Source organism: Anopheles cruzii, chromosome 2 (assembly GCF_943734635.1).
Source record: "Anopheles cruzii chromosome 2, idAnoCruzAS_RS32_06, whole genome shotgun sequence".
Taxonomy (NCBI): Eukaryota; Metazoa; Arthropoda; class Insecta; order Diptera; family Culicidae; genus Anopheles; species Anopheles cruzii.
The window spans coordinates 56,350,712-56,371,862 of record NC_069144.1 but is presented as its reverse complement, the minus strand read 5'-3'; the positions used below and the strand labels follow the sequence as shown (position 1 = coordinate 56,371,862).

At 51.7% G+C, this 21,151-nt stretch overlaps 2 protein-coding genes across 3 annotated transcripts; both read left to right on the top strand.

Moving 5' to 3' along the window:
- The first annotated feature begins 4,880 nt into the window (after positions 1-4,880).
- Positions 4,881-20,595, top strand: LOC128269246 (uncharacterized). Of its 2 annotated transcripts, none has more exons than XM_053006652.1 (5): positions 4,881-4,993; positions 5,814-6,339; positions 17,469-17,622; positions 17,696-17,817; positions 17,883-20,595. In XM_053006652.1, exons 2-5 carry the CDS (start codon positions 6,283-6,285, stop codon positions 18,861-18,863), a joined length of 1,314 nt encoding a protein of 437 aa, XP_052862612.1. In that variant the 5' UTR covers positions 4,881-4,993; positions 5,814-6,282; the 3' UTR covers positions 18,864-20,595. The 2 variants fall into 2 exon arrangements, with proteins under 2 accessions (XP_052862612.1, XP_052862613.1); XM_053006653.1 differs by having other exon boundaries at positions 4,894-4,993; positions 5,824-6,339.
- LOC128269247 (uncharacterized) lies at positions 15,152-16,053 on the top strand. The gene is made up of 2 exons (XM_053006654.1): positions 15,152-15,743; positions 15,806-16,053. The coding sequence occupies exons 1-2, from the start codon at positions 15,152-15,154 to the stop codon at positions 16,051-16,053; spliced, it is 840 nt and encodes a 279-aa protein (XP_052862614.1).
- Positions 20,596-21,151: the final 556 nt, after the last annotated feature.

Below are 21,151 nucleotides of genomic sequence, written 5' to 3'. Positions count from 1 at the left end.
AAGTGGAATAAAAGAGATAGAAAGACAACCAAGCGTAGTGAACATTTAATTGAGCAACAGGATCCATCCCTTATACAGCATTTCAATTAACAAACTCTGGCATCTTAAAGTCGATAATTGAGCGCTCGCTTAAAATGCAGTTGAAACGTTTCAGTGACCTTACTACAACGACCACTGGCCAAGAGCTATGGCGTTGCAATCTCCTTCTCACGTCCACCTCATTTCAACGATCACATTTCCGAGAGATAGAGAGAGAGACAAATGAGTGTTCTTAGTCATCACCTTCATCTGGCAAAGAATCATAACCATTCCCGAAAGCCAAAAGCTCCTAAAGCGGAACACAATCGCCCTCCCGGGCGGGAGATCAGATAATTAGCAACATTGATGTCCGCAGTGGCGGCCACAGATTCAAAACCGAATGCCCGAACAGGACGCTGCGTTCATCGACCATGGCAGTGAAACTACCCGAGGCGAGGTTCCCTAAATGGAGTCCGCCAATCCCACGCCAACCAGGGTCTTACTCCGATTCTGCGAGACTTCCCGGGGAACTTAAAAACAGGAACACCCAAATCGGTCCAAATGGGGTGAATGTGCTGAACGGTTGACAGTGGTTGGCTCCGGTGTCAATCGCGCTGGAAATGGGTCTGGCACTCGCGTCCGTTTGTGGCACGGGGACATCAGAGTGCAGAAACTCAAATCTCGGTTCCGCGTGGTTGTACCGGTGATCTCAGCGAGAAGTGTTGCGGGCTTCGTTGGACCGACCCGACTACTGATACTTATGGTGTGCAGCGCCACCAGCTCCAGGTGGGCTGAGTGAGTACGCGCGTAGGAGCTGATGGCAAATCAATTTATACTCCCAGCAGAAACGGCGCAGAAACTGACTTACCGGACATTCCATCTCGACGGCGAGCCGGTCGGCGCTAGAATCCACGCGCCTGGCCAGCCGACGGCTCTGGTGCTACGGCAGAATGAATTCATTCTCGATTGGCGACTGACTTGGGCCACAAGATACCACTTCGCCGTCGGTCTAGCAGCCCGCTGAAGGGCAATTTTGTCCGGAATCGGTCGAACGGCCCACGCTGAAGGGCGTTCCTTAGCATTCATTGGCACCAGCACTCGATCTGTGAGGATTGTTATTGCGTGAAGAGATACGGGTCATACTTTGTGTAGCTGATAGTGTTTGCACAGTAAATTAACGAACGAACGCAATCAAGTACGAAAAATGGAAAGAAATTTATTGAAAAATAGCAACACTTTGACACCATTGTCAAATCAGAAAAACCATTCACACATAGGCATCCTTCAAGATAACAAACGTGACTATAATGGCAAAACGGGCCGACTGCAGTTGAGTCATTATTCTATGGAATAGGTAGCGGGCAAATTACTTTAAACAGTCACACCACCAAGGCTGCCGGCTAACGCACGACTGGCCCTCTGTTTACTTACACTCACCTCCTGGCCAGGGTGCACCTCATTCACCTACTAAACGCATTCTGAAGGAGCACTTAGAAACGGTAAAGCCCATCCATCAGCGGGCTGTCAGGCCATTTCGAGGTCCGCTGCTAACTCCCTTGTTGGTTTTGCTTTCTGGCGCTTCTGGCCGTCGCGATGTGTGGCGATCTACATATTTTAACATGCGTGACATGAAACCACAGCTTCGGAGCTTCGGAGGAACAACTTCCGTTTTCTGCGCTCCTGGTCACCGCGAGAAGGTTAATTGAGCGTGAGACTATCGTAATGGGAACAAGCAACTTCTGACATGGTTGGGCAAAACAGATTAAAATATTAAGTTTAACACCGGTCACCAAGCGGCCAGTGAGGTCACGCTCCAAGTTGACCGCTCACCGCCACCGATTACTCATAGGATCGTTGCCGGCCTGCCCCGCTGACGTTGTAATCGATACAACAAACTATCGATCCGTCACTAATTGATCAGTAGCCAGCCAGCCAGTCGTAGAGTTAACACGCTGCGCCTGGATAGGTGTTGGGTTGTTGCACCGTTCCATGCAATATGCATCGATCGTTTAATATCATGGCCAAGGCTAAGCGCCGACTGGGACGACCTCCGGCGACCGGTCGACGACGGAGAGAATGGGCTTCCGGTTATGTAACGCACCACTCGACAGCACACACATCGCATAACACCCTCACACGTGCCGGGAGGTCAATTAAAGGGTTGATGATTACCGAAAAATTGGCCCAACGTAAGTAAGATTGGCGCATCAACGTGAGAGTGGTCGGTTGATGGACTTCCCGCCAAAAGCGCAACTCCGCTGTTCCGGGTGTTGTTCCGAAAACGCCGCCTTTCGATTGATTCACTAAATCTGACTACTAATTCATCGGAACGGAACGGGTCACACTCGGTATGATTCGAATGTCTTGTCACTCACCAAGGCAAGGGGTTTCTGGCCACACGGTGGCGCATCTCGAAATTTGCCATTCTGGCAGCCCGCGTCGTTTATCGATGGAACGTGTTTTGCTGCGAACGGAACCTTCCGATCGGGGCGTTGTGCGAAAAGTAGCGAAAGTTGCCCAGTCACACACACAGAAATCCCCGAACCTGATCGGACTATCAATGAGGTAACGGCGAAGACGGCGCAGGAAAGTAGCGCCGTAGCGACCGCCGAAACCCGAATGAATTCGGAAAATGAAATACGATCGTCGGGACACTTTCGAATGCTACAAACTGTACCGTTACAAGAAAATCGAATGAGGTTGAGATTGTGTTTTGTGACATTGTGTTAAGCGCAACATTGATCCATCAAGGATAAAGAAGCTTCCTAGAAGGTGCGCCACAAAGACTGCACCCTAACCACGCTTTGACCCGACGCCTCGTCGGTCGCCTAAACCCTTCTACGGGCACTACTGACGTGCAGGGGATGCAAAATTAGAAACTAACCTCCGTCGTTCTAAATGCGATCCATCACCCGATTGCTTCATCGCTTAGAAGTGCTCCGGACCCGGACCCGGCAGAACCATCGGAACATGGTATGTAAATTGGAATAATTCATCCGCCCTTCGGGTTCTTGGTGGATAAGAGGGTCCCCCACACGCCACCGCAGTGTCGTGTGGCACGCCGAAGGTCATCCCCACGATGGTCCACCTACTCCGCTACAGAAGGGGTTGCTCGTCGGATAACTTACGACGCTCCCGGGATGGTGGTCGGTCGTTATAATTTATAATTGCGCCCGACCCGTGGTCTCAACTCGGTAGCAGCGCGCGCCAACGAGGAATGTTGCGGAAGACGACACGCAAAACCTTGGCAATCGATCGCCAATCGGGTCACGTTCGGTGACGGCGTGCGTTTGTTTGGGGCGCACCGAAAGAACCACGCCACGTAAACAATGGCCACGGAATGCAAAAACAAATCGTGCTGCTGATTTCGCAGGGCGCGAACGAGAATCATTAAATTTAGTACACACCAACCACGCACCACGCTTAGCAGTGTGACTCATCATCAGCCGTTTTCTCAAAACCGAACCGAACGGAAGCGTGTCCCGTGTATCCCAGCTGTATCCGGCGTCCGACACGATCACGATAGCACGCAGCGCAACGAGAGAGAGAGAGTACCTTCAGCTTAACAAATCACCCATTAGTGTTTACAATGGCAGAAACGGACGCGATGTAGCACCTTCCTGGGGGCGTTGGATGAACATGTTTTCAAAAATTGCACTATTTGTAGCACCAACGCACCGACTCGGCCAACCACGAAGACTGCGGTCGAGCGGGGTTCGTCGCTTATCGCCTAATGGAATCCTTCGGTCGCGAACGTCCTGGGTACGCCGTGGTTTATCGACCGGACGGCGGTAGGATTTCCTCTGAAAAGTGTTCTTTTTAACTGCACCGCACGTTCAAAGGAGCGAATGGCCGCGTCTGGGCTGTGTGTTTGTCACCATTTGCAATTCGTGTCAGAAGGAAGATCAAAGGCGCGAACCATGCTCCGATCGACGTATTCCACGGCCTCTGTTCGTTTGTCGCGCCATTTTCGATTGATTGTTCTTAAACAAAATGGCTTAAACAACATAAATTGCTTCTCAATAAACAACTAGTCAAATAACGATCCAAACGAGGAAACTTATTCTGAATTGTCAAACTCTCCTTGGAAAGTGTAACACTCTGATGATCAATGATCGGTTTCGTCAAGAGCAAATTTCTGCCGAGCAACGAAAGCTCGAGCTATAAATCTTACGCCACGAGCAGGGGGGCTCCCTCCCACGGGCGAAGCCCGCATCTTGAGCCCCGCACTGAAACCCATGCATTCCGGTGCCTAGAGTTACAGTCGAAGTGGTACAAAATATAAGCCAACGCTCAACACCCACCCAACGCAATGTCCGGCTCACTTGCGTATGCAGAACATACGCCGCCGCCGCCGCCGATCAGAACAGAACCGCCCGGAGTCGAGCCGATCAATCATTTCGGCTAAAACAATTTTTCTGCCACTTTCGAAGCCAGCTTTTGTCATGGCATTGCGTTTGAAAAGTTGTTCCTTCCCACCCACGGGTGCGAAGAATTCGATCGCACCGCACAATGATCCTCCCTTTGCTGGCTCGGACTCTGTTGTTATTGTTCCACGCGGGCTAGTAATCGGTTGAGTGGTCTAGTAGGCGCACACTACAAATCCCGTAACTCACTCTCAACGAACCTCACAGGCTCTCTGAGTCAACCTCGGGCGCCGTTGCCACGGACGACGAAAGGGTGCGCGAGACAGCAACGGCGAAGGCGACGCTACAGCAGGCGACGAACCTCCGCGAATTTCCGAGGTGCCGTTCCCTCTCTCTCTCTCTGTCGATCGCTCGGCGGCGACGGCGTGGCCGCTGTTAGCGAGTCAAATCAGTTGGAAAAGCCGCGCGCCCGTTGGGGTCAGTGGTGCTTTGGCTAGCACTCGGTACGGTACGCTTTTCACTCGACGCGCGAGCTCCTCGATCGCCGCGGTTCGCGATCGTGTTTCGCGCCTCTACAAGGAAGCGCTCCCTCTGACTCAAAGTGCCGTGTAAGAAGTGTTACTTGTTGGGAAAATTTGTAGTTATTATTCAATAAATTAATTAATTAATTAATATCAACACTCGGAATGGTGGAAACATAGTTTTCCACCACGCCGAACCGAGCTGAAGGAGAGGTTTTGTAGCGCCACTGTGTCTCTCTCGCTGTGCCTCGTCGAAAGAGGAAAAGTCTCAATCACCGCACCGGTAATGCGCTAATAAAGATAACAACCGACCAGTGGCCGGAATCGACGGAAGCGTGATCTTTCTGGTGGCAAACATTGCCCCGATGCAACGCCAGAGCATCCGATCGCGCGTGTAACGACATCACCGGCCGCGGAGTGGGTCTATGGAAAATGTGTTTCACGGCGGCAGGAAGCACCACCCTTTGGTCGCTGTAAGATCGTAAGATCGGTGACGTAAGAATATTGTCCGCGGGCGGCACTCAAGCCTTCGGCTAATCAACTAATCAGCCCCAACAACGGTGACGTCCGGCGGCGGCGGTGCACGGCCGGGCGGTTGTTACTCTCCTCTATTGGCCACTCCAGCCGTGTTATATGATTTAATTATTCCGACAACAAAAGTGAACGAGAACCAGACCAGCTGCCGGACCAAACGCCGGACACTTTGCGGCGACAGGTTGTTATGAAAATATATCATAAAAGCACCCCCCGGGGATGATGCCACCGGGTGATGGGAAAAGAAGCCAGCGAAACGGACCACCACACGAAGAAAGTGAGCCGAAAGTCGAAAAACCGAAGTGCCGGTGTGCGATCGTGCGAAAATCTGTCCGTATGGAGTTATGGTGAATTTAAAGCTTATTTTTTGCAGGTGTATTTAGTGCCCAGCTTCGAGTGCCGTCCTTCCGGGGCTCGGCAGAGTGCAACGATGTTACGGTGCTGCCCAACCGCCAGCCGGTGATAAGGTACACAGGCTCCCCGCGAGTGACCGAGTGATTTCCGCGCAAAACAGGAACACGCTTCGAACACCGACATACCGGCGGCACTGTTCGATGGGCCCAAACAAGCGAGGAGGCCAATAAACCGAACGAAAACGAAACGAAGTTCCGAGTCGCAACCCACAACACTGGCTAACAGCAGCAGCCCAGCCGTCGTTTGGTGGTTGTCGATTGATTAGTACTTTTGATTAACCATTAATCAACACAGCGATCGGGGCCGTGCCGTAGGACGTAGGAGTGCACCCGGTGCGGCAGCCAAACACCCCGCAAACGGATTGCGGTGCACCGGAACCGTTATTGATCCGGTGCGGGTGTGCTACACATTGAGGAACAACGAGGCGCATGAAATCAACCGAAAATATGGGCAACATGTTCCTGCTCATGTTCGGCCTGCAGCTGGTGAGTTCGGGGGGCGAAACATTCGTGTTAAACAGACCAGTGATTCGTGGGTGTGCTTGGAAAATGTCTACATTTTAAGTACGTGTTGCAAAATGTACCATACGGCTGGGAGGGCGCGTTTATGGAACTACAAAGTTGAGCGATCAATGACTGGCGGTGCTTTAGACAAAACTACTAAACTACTAAAACGATAATTTACTGCTTATGACAACATAAAAAAATCACATCCCTGATCTCATGAGCCAAGCCCATTTTCCACCCCAAAGGCCGCGCCACACCGCGTAATTAGTGTCATGAACGGCAGCACAATTAGTGAGTAATCATCGTCACGAGGAATTTGTTCCCATCACACTTAGTATCTCGTGACTCGCGACTGATGTGTGCGACTTGCGACTAAGACACGGTCATTAAGTGTTCGTTTCACGTAGACGCTATCAACTGCCGGATGCGGCAAATTGATTTTAAGATCTTTATTAAAAGCGCGATGAAGCGCCCTAAAATGACGATAAAGATCCGTCACTCGATCGCATCTCGCTTGAATTAAAACCTTTTGAACAATTTGGCACCAGAATGACTAATGCTCATCCATTGCTCAACGGTCGCCGGTACTCTCCAAAGTGCGATCAATTTATGATCGATTCCATTTTTAAATGCATTCAAATCGGATCTCATGCGACCTTATGTTCGTGCGCGCGCGCGAGCAATCACCGAGCGAAAGGCAATGCGTATCATTCCAGCCGTGAATCAATTTAGACGCTTAGGCTTAAGCCATTTGAAATGAAAATCCCATTCCCCGTGCGAGCTCCGGATGACGCAAGACATGACGCGGTCCACCAAGCGCGTGTTCCACTCGCTTTGCCACCAAAAGGAAGAGTGTTCGTTTATGCTGCGATCTTGAAACGTGAATCGTCTGCGATCCGGGTTGGATTGCATGCACGGGCCACTATCATGATGGACTCGAGTGAGCAGCTAGGCCGTGTCTGGGTCGCTAGTCGGACAGTCGAAATTCATACTTTCAAGGGCATCCGAATAATTTGCTAACGATCACCGGTCGATGTCGCCCTGCAGATGCTTTTCCACTCCGGTGCCCAAATCTGCTCGAGTGTATCGGGAGAAACGCTGTTTGTTTGGGTTTTCATCAACCTCCCAGCTGATGATGATTTTTAGTTGCGCAGACACCAACTAGTGAACCGATTTTTGATCACACTGAGGCAAGGACCCGATGCTACATAAAAACAATTTCAACCTCCCCAATCACCGACTCCCCGAGCGCAACGAGCAACTGAATTTAGATCAATTCAAATCAATCTCGATTCGATTCTGCTGCTGCTCGCTCGAGGAATGGTGTCACAGTGCCCCGACATCTGACGGCCGGTCCCATTCGATCAAATATGCATTTCGTCACCGACAACTCCTCCCGGGGAGGGCGCTGTTACACTCTGAGAACCGAAGAGAAGAGGGAAAAAAATGATCGAAAACAACTTCTACCGCGAGCGATCGTTTCGATATGCACAATCTGTCCGATTCGATCGTCCGACACACACAACCGCTACACAAGTCTGTGGTTCGGGTCGATCACGAAGCGGTGCGGACAAATTAGCTGCAAAAGTAAATTAGTTTCACCCACGCATCGAACATAATGACACTCGCTGTGGTAAAGGCACCCAGAGCGCTAATGTCGCTGCCTTCAGGGTGAACGGTCGATTCCTTGGAGGCAGTTCAAAACCTTTATAAGGCGCGCAGCTAAATAAGCACAGCACAGCGTTCCCAAGTTTGTGCCCAGAATTTTTCTTTACAAAATTGGCTACAAACTATCAACCTGAATTCCCTCTACTCAAGAAACGGGTGGTCCTGACCGAAGCAAAGAAAAGCGATTTCGATCACCTAAGCCTAGGATAAGTGGTATCGGAAAAAGTGAAAGAAAATCGAACAAAGCCACGACCATTTGCACGAAATGACCATAATTCGGCGCATGACAAAGGCATCGTAAAAGGCGGCCATTAGAATGGCGATAGTAGTAATAATCAGACCACTGCTCGTCGTCGTCGTCGAAGCAGCAGCCAGGCCGGGAAGCGATCGTTAAGTTTACATGAAATTAATGAGTATCGATGATAATTTTCCACCAGTCCGGGTGCTGGGAAAACGGAGCGGCCCTTTCAGGTCCTCCCGATGCCCTAGAAAAGTGGATCGTGCAGATAATTAACATCATTGATATCGGACGGTGCAGCATACTTCTTCGCCAAACAATGGGGATTTTTTCTTCTTTGTTGCAACCAACCCGTGGCAGATCGTGGCTGGATCACCCTGGGGTGCCCAATGCCACAGTACTTTCACTATCGATACGGACGCCCCGAATCCACCCCGGACCACCGTACGCCGGATTCGCAAATATTCTCGTGGCCGATACGTGCCGTGTTCGAGATGTTTTATAGCTTTTTTTTGAGTGACCAAGCAGGCCGCGTGAAACGGTGAAAGGGCACAAAATGGCGCACGTTGGTCACGTTTTCTTACATGACGCGCCCCGCGTCAGAACTGGAGCGTCCACTGGTGAAAAAACTAGCTCCTCGCTACGAAAGCTTTACACGGGCGCTGTCGTGCATGTTATATGCGAAAAGAACTCCAATATTGCACTCGTCGGCTGCCCCAAGCATCCAGCTTTTAATCCACATCGGACCGCGAGAAGGTCAAGCTTTCTTTGGCTCCCCGTTCGGAAATCGTGACAAACACTTCGTGAACCATCCGTCACTTTCGATCCGGGCCATCCGATTCTGAGGTGTGCCTCGCCAACCCCGGGATAACCCCGGGAATCGCCATGCACTCCTGGACAACCACTAGGAAACCCTTGGTGGGTTGTGTAATGCACTCGGCCGCCAAACGTTTGGCCTGCCGCATGCAGCACCAAACTGAACCCCTTTTATGTCATCCACACCACCAATCCGTCATGCAACGCGCGCCGGATAGGCCGCGTAATGAGTGCACGCCACACACTTGCACTACTACTTCGGATGTTCAATTTGAACCCCGCCGCCATTAGGACTCGCGCGAGACACACGAGTTCCGCGTAATGGAAACCCCTCAAACCAAACGAAATGTTTGAACCAGAAACCGGCTGGCCGTTCTGGTAGCCGACGTAATGACCCGAAAATTGTGCAATATGAAGCTGCCGTTTTTCCGAAAAATTATGTTGATAACTGGTAAAGTGTTTCGGAGTTACGTTCAAATCAATCGTTAGGTGAAATCGCCCTTACGCTGAGTGTTAGATAAGGTTGAGAAATATGATCACTTCCTGACCAAGATTACAATGAAAGCCTAAACTTAAGCAACAGCAAACCAGGTCAAGTTTAATTGCCCTTAAGAGCTCAGCATGTGACTAAAAGTTTGAACATTAGCAGCACCCTCATTCAAGGGCTTTCGAATGAAACAATCGAAAACTCTGTGCCTAGGACAATACACAAAACCATTAGAATAATGCGGAGGCACATTCCCACCCGAACGCTTCCCGGATCGCCCTTCGAGGCGGGCGATCTGCGAACCTTCTGGTGGGTCACTTGCAATGCACGCCCCAAAAGTATTGTTTTGCACCGCCCACCGGTGGACAAAAGTGTCCGTGACACTTGCCCCATTGTCAGCGTGCGCTGCTGCTGATTGTGCTCGGGACGGACATTCGCATTATGTTGCGAGGCCGAAAGATTAAACAAACCGATGCCGGCCGTTTACACAACAGCCACCAGGCGCGTAATAACGGAGGCCAAGAAATGATTTTTACGAAAAATGCGCGCCCCTTCGAGATACGCGAAATTGGTTATTTTGCCAAATTTCCGCACAAACAGCTCTTCCGAGCCCAACCGAGAGTTTGTTGATTTGCAGCTTAAGCGGGCTCGCTGCCCGTGTTCCGCGCAGCGGGATTCAAATCGATTTTGTTTCACAAAAATTTGCTGGCACGCACGCTTGCGGGAGAAAGAAATGGGACACAGAAACCGACAATTCATTAATGAGCTTACCCTCATACTTTCGCTTTCGCTTTCGGGTATCTGGTTGATTCGCTCCTCACGTCCCGGAATGCTCCCTGCTGCGACGCGCCACCGACGAATAACTTCGATTCCCCATCACGCTCGAAGCGACGAACCCGAGGCGCTGCAACTGCACAACAAGCACGCGCGGGGTATTTTGCGGACGGCTGCAAGGCGAAACATTGAATCAGCAAAGATCAGCAAGGGCTGGCACGATCGATCGCGTTCACGAACCTCGGTGGTCGGTACTGCAGGGGTCTCTGTTTATGATTCCCGAGATGACTGTCGTTTCTTGTTTATGTTTCCGAGACTCATTTGATCGTCGTTATGCTTTCCCACACACACACACAAACACAAGCATTAAGGGTGGCCCGGTGAGTCGGCTCGGCTCAACTTTTCGCACACCACAACCTTCGCCGGCGCCGGCGGCGTGGTCCAGTTATGCTTTCTCACCCAAACAACCCCCGGACCGTAACACAGCTCGGCGACGCTGTGACGTAATGGCCCAAAAAGGCATGACGATGTCGATGTCCCGGCCGATGATTGTGCTGGGCCTTCTGTTTTTCGTGTCCTCTCCCATTTACCGCATTCTTGCATGGAGCGCGCGTTCGCTTTCAATTTTTCGCGATCCATTTCTTCGACTCGCCCGGTTTGAGCCCAGGGCGACCGACCTCAGCCCTAGGCTGCAGTAGCACGCGACGACGCGACCGGGTCGTGTTGCCCCCGATGATCGCTCCGTTTCCGTTCGCGCAACCATTCGGTGCAGCATAACCAGTTCTTCTTCAACTTTCCGCCCCGAAAGGGAAGGCATCCTGCCTGGTGATGCTGCCTCCGTCTTGTTGTGAGACGGAAGCGGCCAACGACGACGCTTCGCGTGTGATTTATGTCCGGGCTCGGCGGGACCGGTTGTTACAACGATTCTGTAAACAGTCAGCCTGCAGCAGAGTCATTAAAAAGTGGGAAAACATTCCCCGGTAGATGTTTTACATCGTGTTGCGTGGGTCACATTGAGTACGGCTCTCGAAGTTTTGTCGCACATTCTAATCCGCCATACACGTCAGTCCTCCAAATAGAGAGACACGATCTGCAAAAAAGAAATCAAAAATAAATTAAGGATTAGCGGGTGTACTTGAGAACTAATCCGCGACCTTCGGCAGCACCGCGCGAACCCACTTACTGTGCTCCAATTCAATCTCTCGTCGTTAAAAATTAATAAAACCTTCACGAAAACGGATATAATGAAGCAATCGGAATTCGGATCTACAGCTCTCCATCCGCCCGTGATGCCAAAGTCAAAGTCATCCGGTAAGCCCACGACAACAGACCATTCGATCGCCGCTGACCTTAGTGCGCACGGAACGGAGAATTGTGCAATGGGCCCAACCCAATGGGCGCCTTTTTCTGTTTGTCTAGCTGATTAAATGTTTATTTAGAAAATTGAAGCAAAAAATACGCCTCGACTGAACCTTGAACCGATTAACTCGGGGCGCGCGCGTGATTGTGCATCGATCGGTTCCCACACATCGGAGCGGATCCGTTCGGATCCGACACACATTCCAATTCATTCCGGAGCACCCCAAAACTCGACCGATACACGCGATCGCATCGCGATCGGATAACTCACGCCAGGCGGCCTAGGCGAACCCATAATCGAGCGGACTTTAATGGTCAGTCAATCGTCGCGCTGACCCGCTGTTAGCTGGCCAGTGATCGCACCCAGAAAAAAAAACCCAACAACAACACTATCGCACTCCATTAACGCGAACCCGGCGTCCGATCAATCATGCTGCAATTTTCGCGCCTTCACGCAGCAGCCGTGTTCTGATTCATTTCGAACGCAAAAAAAAGAGAAAGGACCCAGACGAAGGTTTTTGGGGCGCATTCCAGGGCAATTTGGACAGCTTTGTTTTTTGCTCCCTCATGCTGAGCACACCCAGCCGAGAGTCGGACCTTCCAAGAAGGCCCACGGCAGAACAGAAAAAGTTTGAGACATTCGTAGTGAATTATCGATCTTGGTCATGCTAATTCGGTGCACGCTAATTGGAGTTAAATGCTGGAGACTGAGGCGTATTATTACAAGGCGCCACGCTTTACACCACGCTACATTGGAGGTGAAAAAATAATACCTATACCTCGATTCGGCCCGGAAAAAGACGCACGCGCATTTCCATGACCGGAAAAAACCGCAACGCAGCAGTAAAATTGATTACACACTACGCACCTCCGAGCAGTCCGGACAGCAGGAAGCAAAAATCGTTCCACCTGTGTGTGTGTGTGTGTGTTCGGAAGTGACCACGGCAGAGACTGCGTCAGAAAACCGGATCATCGGATCGCGCCGCGTTTGATGCAATCGGAATGATGATGATGGCGCTCGATGGTGATGTTGTAATATATTTATCGACGAAACTCGGTGACCACGCCACCGTAATGTGTGCGCGAGCGGGCCGCGCTTACTGGCAACGCAGTTAAGTTCCTGTTTTCGCACCCCATTCGGTGGAACCTTTTGGCCTTTTCGGTGAGTGACATCCAAACGAGTTGTCTTATCCTTCCCGCCCCGCTGGCCCGGGGGAGTTATGTTGCATAGCCATTTTCTGCACCGGGCGACCGGGATCCGGCACCGGGCACCGGGATCCGGTCCTACAGCCACGGAGACGGATCCCCATGATCGAGTCGTGGCAGTTTGCCTTAAACTTGTTTTTTGTTGGGTTTCGGGTTTTTTGCTCAACCCGGCGGGTGCCTTAATCGTGCGCAAAACTTTCACTGTCAACACCACTCGCCTCGCCAGGACCTCCGCCTGACGAACCTGGGAACCGGAGTGCGCTGGCAATGCCAAGTCGAGGAGATGCTCTTGCACTTGACTGCACACAGTGGTGCAAGCGTCATCGAGTGTCGTCTGTTCATTTCCGTTCCGTTTTCCCGGAGTTTCCCTACGGCGAGGGGGGGCAGGTGAGTTTTTGGTCAAAAGCTACCACCAAACCTGGCTTCGAGGGGGGGCCACTAATCTTGGTGAAGTACCTCCCGGTGAGGTAGGCACGCGCAAGCGATGGGAATATTCAAATGGCAACGACTGAACGGCTCTCTGCATCTTATCTGATCATCCGTCCTCGCACGCGCTCGGTTCCGATTGTCGTGACGATGGCGAAAAGCCAACGGTGCATAGTTTATGGAACGGCCGGCACGGTGGAAAGTGAAAACATGGCCCCACTTTCTTCTGGGATGCGTTGAACTGCGCTTCGGGAGGAGGAAAAGAAAACCTGTTAACCGGCGCACTACAGTTCGGTGCAACCGAAAGGCCAAAGTCAACCACGGCCGATCCATCCTAGACCGTGGTTTGCGATTGCTTCCTTCTTGGAGCAGTCCTGCTCGGCGTAGCAACCACACTCACTATTTGCCCCGGGGGCGTAGGAAGAGACCGTGCGTGGGTCTGTTAATTGTTACCGGTAGGCGCCATCGTGTGTAGGAGGAACGGTACTGTTGCCGTTCGTAGTTCCGGAACCGAAAACGAAGTGAGCAAGTAAAAAAAGGCAAACATTAATCGGTTCTTGAATATTCATCAAGCGATGGTGCCGTTTCATATTTCTTACCGCTGCATGCGCCAACTTTGCAACGCGCTGCAACGAGACTGCATTCAAACGCGTTCCATCATAAGCGTGGCACCTTCCACCACAGGGTACGCTGGCATGTCAGCCGACAGATATGCAATCAACGCGCCACACCATCGTATTAGGGGGTTGCTGTTGCGATGATTGATCGACTATTAAGGATCGTGCATTTATCGACGCGGTTTATGGTGCGCCAGCCTTTCTTTCTGAATCTAACAGCTTAGCATGTGGCGTCGGCCTGCAAGAATAATTAGAGAAGCATTAGAACGGTACCAAATGCATTGGGCAACGAGCACTCATCAATAATTGAAGGCGTGCGCGCGCACTTTCATTCGGGGCAGTCTGCAAATCACAGGCTACTTTAATTATGCGCTCCAGGCGCCGGTCAAGCCATCTTCGATTTAAGGCGGAGAGTACCATGCTTAAGTAGCAAACAAACTCACTCGCCGATGGCCACCTTGAACCGCAGATGGGTTTAATCGAATTAGCTCGACGACCACAATTGCATTTGCCGGCTTTCGCCGCCGTCAAGGTTGACGCGCCGCACCGCGAGACAATTGACATCGGACCCAACTGTGCGTGGAACAGCAACAAATTGTGTTTCACATGTGTTTGCTAACGGCAAACAATGGGCGGGCCGCCGGTGGCCGCCGGTGTGTAATTTGTTCGCATTCGCACGTGCCAAAAAAACAACACAAATGCCGCAGATGCAGCTCCTCTATGAGTCACAAGATGTACCATCGTCGGTGGGTTTAAGTTCGTTGGAGTTCGTCGCCCATTCCTATGGTGCCTCGATGGAGGAACTTCCTCTAGCTGTGTGCAGCGCACCCGCTAATGTGGCTTGTATAATTTTGCCTTTTAATTGAGACCTTCCATAACGCTGAAGTGCCGCCGCAAGCATTACGTCAATAGGCCCACATGGTTCCTTCTTTTGGCACCACAGGAAATGGGCAGTAGCAGTTGCGCGCATACCAGCGAGGGCTGCCATAGCAACCCTTCAGTATGCTACGATTCGAAGCCAGAGAGGTACATTCGCCGCCAGCCGCCATGGCAACGAGCCGCGATGTTTAGCGCACTAAAAAAAGCGTCGCTGTCAAACCAGGATTGTTTCGCACCAATTCGAGTTCATATTGGAAGTCTTCCGGGTTAGAATTCGTGCCCAAATATATTAGTGTTCTGTAGTGCCAGTCAGCCACCGTCATGTCCACTCCATCGACGGGCCGCACGCCGGACAAGAAGAAGAAACCGTTGCCATACTTTATGCAAAAATCGGAAGACCAAGCCCTGCCCTCGTTCCAGAACCGCCGGACGCTGGCGGACCACGTGAAGGACAATATGCTGTGCGCGGGCCGGAAGAGCTACTTCCAGCGGATCGTGTACGTCGGTCGGCACCCGAAGGTGACCGGAATGACACTGCGCGATCGGTTCCTGAAGCTGATCAAAGATATACAGGAGACTACCGCGAACGAAATCAAACTGTTCGGGCTGATGATCAACTTCGACGGGTACACGGTGCACATGATCGAGAGTGCCGAGGAGACGATTGGCGAGTACATGAAGCAGCTGGTGACAAGCGATCTGTTCGACGACAGCCGCGTCGTTCTGGTCTACAACAACATTAACCAGCGGTTCTTCCGCAAGCTCGTGTGGCGCGTGTCGGACTACCTGAACGAACTACCACGGACCGAGCTCGATCACAAGGATCCCGCGCTGGTCCAGAACACCATCAACGCGTTCATGGTGAAGGTGTACGCACTTTCCAAGATGGTGCGCGAAGAAGAGCTCGATGAAAGCAAGTCCACACCTCGCCTGGTTTCTGGAACCCATCATCAAACCGCTGTCCTCCCGTTTTAGGATCCGCCTTCAAGTCGCTATATTTGGACGAAAACTACGAAGAACACACACCGGACATAAGCGTGCTGGAGTATTTGCTCGGGCTAAGCTGCCTGTTTACCGTGCCGGAGTACGCTGCGTTCTACGGCGAGCTACCGAACGTAGCCAGCTTCCGTGACCGCATTTGGCCCATTCCAAAGGATCTCACGCCGTACGATGTGTTCGAAACGAGCAAATATGATGTCAACCTGACGTTCGGAACCAAGTAGACCGGTGGGCGATAGTTGGCAGGCTGCGGACGATTATGTAGCGGCGCAATGTTGAACACCTCAGGCCTAGGCTCGATAGCACGTGACAGATTGTGAGACTAATTCGTCCATTGATCTATCCGCTCTCTTTCTGTCGCGGTTCCCTTTCATTACACCCCAGCCACGAGCCACGTAACGCGCAGTGGCGAGAAGGCAAAGTAGATGACCGGTTTATTTGAGGTGCCTCGCGGAGGAAAGTGGCCGTGCTTCATTATCTGTCAGTAACGGACCGTCATCCCGATTATCACCCCAAGTCTGCCGGCTGGTTAGCGAGGAGCACAATTTGTTGGACGATAAGCGATTGAATCATCGGTGCCGCGCAAATCGGCCGCTAATAGCTACAATTCGCACTATTTTTACAGCTTCTTCATAGCGCTAGCAGTTAAACAATAATGTATCACGTCTGAAACCCAACATTCTTTTAATGTTGTTTGTGGTTGCAGATATAAATAAATGCTCTTTGGAATAAAAAATGAATCAAATCAATACCCTCAGGCTGCACGCGAAACGATTACTTCATCGCCGACAGAATTCTTAAATATTCATTTTACGAATGTGACGAATCGAACACGAAGCGAGTTCTGGTCTCCTACGGTCTGCAGTCTGTACGTGGTGCTACGAATTACATCTTAAACCCGACTCTACTTAACGCCAACCAATAGACCAAGCTTCCAAACACGGTCATACGCGCCCAGGCCTGGAATTGTCCGACGTGTTACGATCTGTTTTTGCTCCCACGGCAAATCTTTCCCGTTAAAATACGCGTCCGTTCGTTAGACCCCAACCTTGCTGGGCTGAGAATTTACGACGTCCAGTCCAGATGGTCGGCCACAGACGAGGTCGTCGGTGTTACAGACCAGAAGTGACCGATCAGCATCCATTAATGAGCTACCGTAGCACTGGATCTTGAAGCGGTGGTCGTTTGCCGGTACCTTCCAACCGGGGCGGCAGCACTTACAAAGTTACTCAAGAGGGCCCACGCAATGCGCAAGCCGGGCGCCCAGACAGCTGACTCTAAAAGGCGGCAAAATCCGCACTCCTTTCCCTAGATTCCTATCGTGCGTTTCGAGGTTTGGAAGAACGTAAAAATGACTGTCCTCTTGGTGTGACCCATGTCTGACCATCAAAGCACCGCGAGGTCATCCGATTTGCATTCGCCACTTCAAATCAACCTAAACATCCAGTCAGTGAAGCACTCCAACTCAAGAACTCCGAAGCCCGATTCGGTCAATGAGCTCCGGAACTGGTTCGCATTTTTGGACCGCTGCTCCTTTTCCATTCCGCCCACAGCAATTCCAAAACTGTTTCTCGGGGCAGAAAGTTCAATAAATCATTCTAACGGTTCGGTGGCCGTTTTCGGTTCCCACTCGTTGCAGGTCTGCCTTCGCTGTGTCAGCGCTTCTTGGGGCTCGCCCGACAGCAACCAGTACCACATTCAGACGGATGAGGGTCCCGAGCGCTACTTCCGCTACCAAACGGACAATGGCCAGTTCCGCAAGGAGAAACGGTTGCAGGATGGCACGGTGATAGGTCAGTATGTGGGTCGATTCGGCTCGCCATCGCCGCTCCTAACGTCTATCGTCTTGACTCCATTCGACACCAGGAACGGATGCCTGGATTGACGCATCGGGCTACCTCCGGCAGAATGATTACATCGCCGACCACAAGGGCTATCGGATTCTGAAATCGAAAACGGTCTACGTCGGACGAGACCGCCCGATACAGGTTGGTCTGCGGGAATGTTTACTTGCCCCAAAACGATCACTCACTTCACTCCTTATTCCGGTTAGGATGCGATAAAAGTTGCCAAAACTAAGCCGGCGGACTCAGGTATCCTGGTGCCATCGGATCCATCCTACGAGCCACCAGCGCCACCTCCACCAGCTCCTCCCCAGCATCGACAACCCATTCAACCGGTCGCCATTGGTCCCTCCACACCCGGGCCGATCTCTCTGCACCACGTCACACCCTCCTTGCACGCCGTCTACGTACGTCCTCACTCCGAGCCGATCGCTTCAAACCATCTGCCTCCATCGCCTTCAGCCGGCCAGTATTATCCTACCGCAACGCCAAGACCACTCGACATCTACGTTCCGTCGACCACCTACGCCCCACTTCCCGGGAACGACCTGTCATCGGCACCGATCGCGGTGTACGCACCGTCGTCCACACCGTCCCCGCTGCGTGACGGTTCCGAAGCTCATCTACCTCCGCTGGTGCTGTTCCGCAGCGGTCACATTGCGGCCACAACGTACTCACCACCGCACCGTCGCCGAAGACCCAATCAACCGCAACGACGACCGGACGAACAGATCGTCATCGGCTCGTCGCGGCCCTACGTCGAAAGTTCGACTCCGGTCGCCATCAGCCTCCAGCAGCACCAGCTCGGACCCTCGGATAACAACCTGCTCGACGGCTACGGAGACTTCAATCGTGATCTGATCGAACCACCGGTGAACCGGTACGATCGATACAACAGTCGGTACACCGTGGACCCGATCCGTCGGGCGGACACCGCCGAGTCCCATCCGTACGATGGGGTGGCCGTGACGAACGATGGCTTCCGATACTATCTGCCGCGGCAGTACCACGAGGAGCGCCACTCGGGCTCGGATACTCGCGACGGTTCGTTCGGATACATCGATCCGTTCGGCATACGGCGCGTCGTTTACTACAACACCGGTCCCGAGAAGGGATTCGTACACCGGAAGAACAACCGATTCGTGGGCTTCAATGCGACGCCCTACGATCCGAGACCGGGCGAAGCGTAGGACAGGAAGAACATCAAGCTCCTGTCCACACAGTCTGCTCATCTGTCTCTCTCTCTCTCTCCAACTCTTTCCTAGCAACTGAACCCATCGTCGAAACGGTTTAATTATTTATTTCCCACTAAACACTCTGCTTCGTAGCTTAAACATCTGATCAGAAGAACGGTACCTGGTAACGGCAGGCCCTAGGGTGATCCTCGCTTTTTCGCCTCCCTCCGAACCGACCAGCCTAGCACGGATTTCAGTTAACCAGCAACAACCTCCCCGAATCGAATAGCTCGGTGCGCTCAGTTTAGTTTGTCGGCGGTCGGTGCGATCTCACGTGCAGTGACTACGCATCGTGATCTTCTGACTTTTTTGGGCAGATTCCTGCCGTGCATCATAAACCATCCCCGTGACAATGGGAGTTGATCACCAACCATTTCATTTCAAATTTAAATCAGCCACCGTTCGTATTTTGCGGCCCAAAGCGATGTCACCGTTCAATTTTCGTTACGCGTTGGTAGTCGTTTACTATTTGGCCATTAATGTGACCCCCGGCAAGCAATTTCGTTTGATCGATTGCGTTCGTGGGCAGCGTTTAACCGTGCTTTTCGTGGCGCAAAGTGGCAGAGATTGATTGCATTATGCTGTTTCTAGTTGAGTTTTTTGCTGTCCCCGAATTGCGTCAGATCTTGTTCCGAAAGTAATTCGTGCAACAATCTTTTGGCACCATCTAACCTTAGGTGCGATGTAAGACGTGTAATTTACTGTATGTGATGAAGCGGGAAAAAAGCAACATTATTAATGGACCTTCGACCGCTTTGGGCCCTAACTAGGACAGGAACTACCAATTACGCCGAGTGGTGGCAATTATTCCCCCAAAAATGGAGCCCATTCTCACCCAGCATAGCCTTGGAAAGATCGCACGAATAGACTGAAAATGGTATTTGACCATTTTTAGTTTCTTTTCCCCTGTCCGATGCAAATCTCCGCTCGTAGCGTGTCCTCGTACAGCTCATTCGTCCGACCGCCACGACACTAAGCCGGCGCCATGTGTACGATATGCCGAATGTTTTTGCAAATTGCCATAATCTTAAGCCTTAGAGTATAACCTAAGTTTTAGAAGCAAACACGTGCTACCCACATCGGATCGGTTGCTGGTAGCGGTAGTATTTATAGGGATGCAGTGCTTAGTTTGCGTCCCCAATAGTGTATTCCCAAGTTAACGAGAAACCTACTTGCCATATAACCCGAAAGAAGACCACTGTGTGTGGAGAGCAGTTGGCGTTCAGCAAAAAGATTCCAGTGTTCATCCGATCACAAAACCAGTGCACTAATATGTGATCCGCCGCTTTGCTTTAAAACTTCTGTTCATCCACCTCAAGCATCAGGAACGCACGCTAGCTCGTATGCCATTTCTCCGGCAATAGATCTTCATTTCCGTTCATGCGCTAACGCTGACAAGCGGCCCGGTATGTCGTAAGTCGTAAATTTTAACACAAAACCAGTACAAGAAATGAACTTCCGTTACGGAGAATGCCGCACTGTGGTCGTCGTAGACACTACGACGACAGCTCATGGCGGTACTGTACGAGAGCACTAAAGCGCGCTGTCCGCAATCGCGGTATAACGAGTAAGGCTTGTTTTGAGGTACGATCACGGCACGGAAGCCACCGCATACATTCTCGGCTCGGCTTCCGCGTTACCCAGCCCAGTATTTTAATAAAGATACGATTTTCATCGAGTGATTCAAACTAAGCGAGAAAACGTGTTTCCACTTGTCATCCGAAAGCCCTCCGGCAGGTCCGCTTCGTCGATGCACCTTGCACAACACGGCCCCAGTTGGGGCACCGGTTGTTCTATGCTCCCTCCCTCCCGAATTTCCGGCAAGGTCGCTACGTGACCTATAAGTATAAAAATCTGCTCTTGGTGCGCCACCAAACACGTATCATCCTCACAATGGTAAGCACTATCTGGTCCCGCTGGTTCTCTAATTGTTTGACACCGATCAACGCTCGGGAATTTGCGCTTCTTGCAGGGGATACTACATCTGGCTGCCCTGCTCGTGGGAGCGTTCTGCGCCGATCTTTCGGCCGCGGCTAAACTACCGGGGCAAACGGTGCCGGTCGATCAGCTGGCACTGGTCAACTTTGGATCACCGGCTGAAAATGTAGCCCACGAAGCGACCACAAGGGGCCACGTCGAAAACGAGACCGGAGACAAGCTGGACCACGGCGGTGATCATTTCTTTGGGCGCGACCAGGAAAAGCATGACCACAATCGGCAAGCGCACGCCAAACTGGAGCACG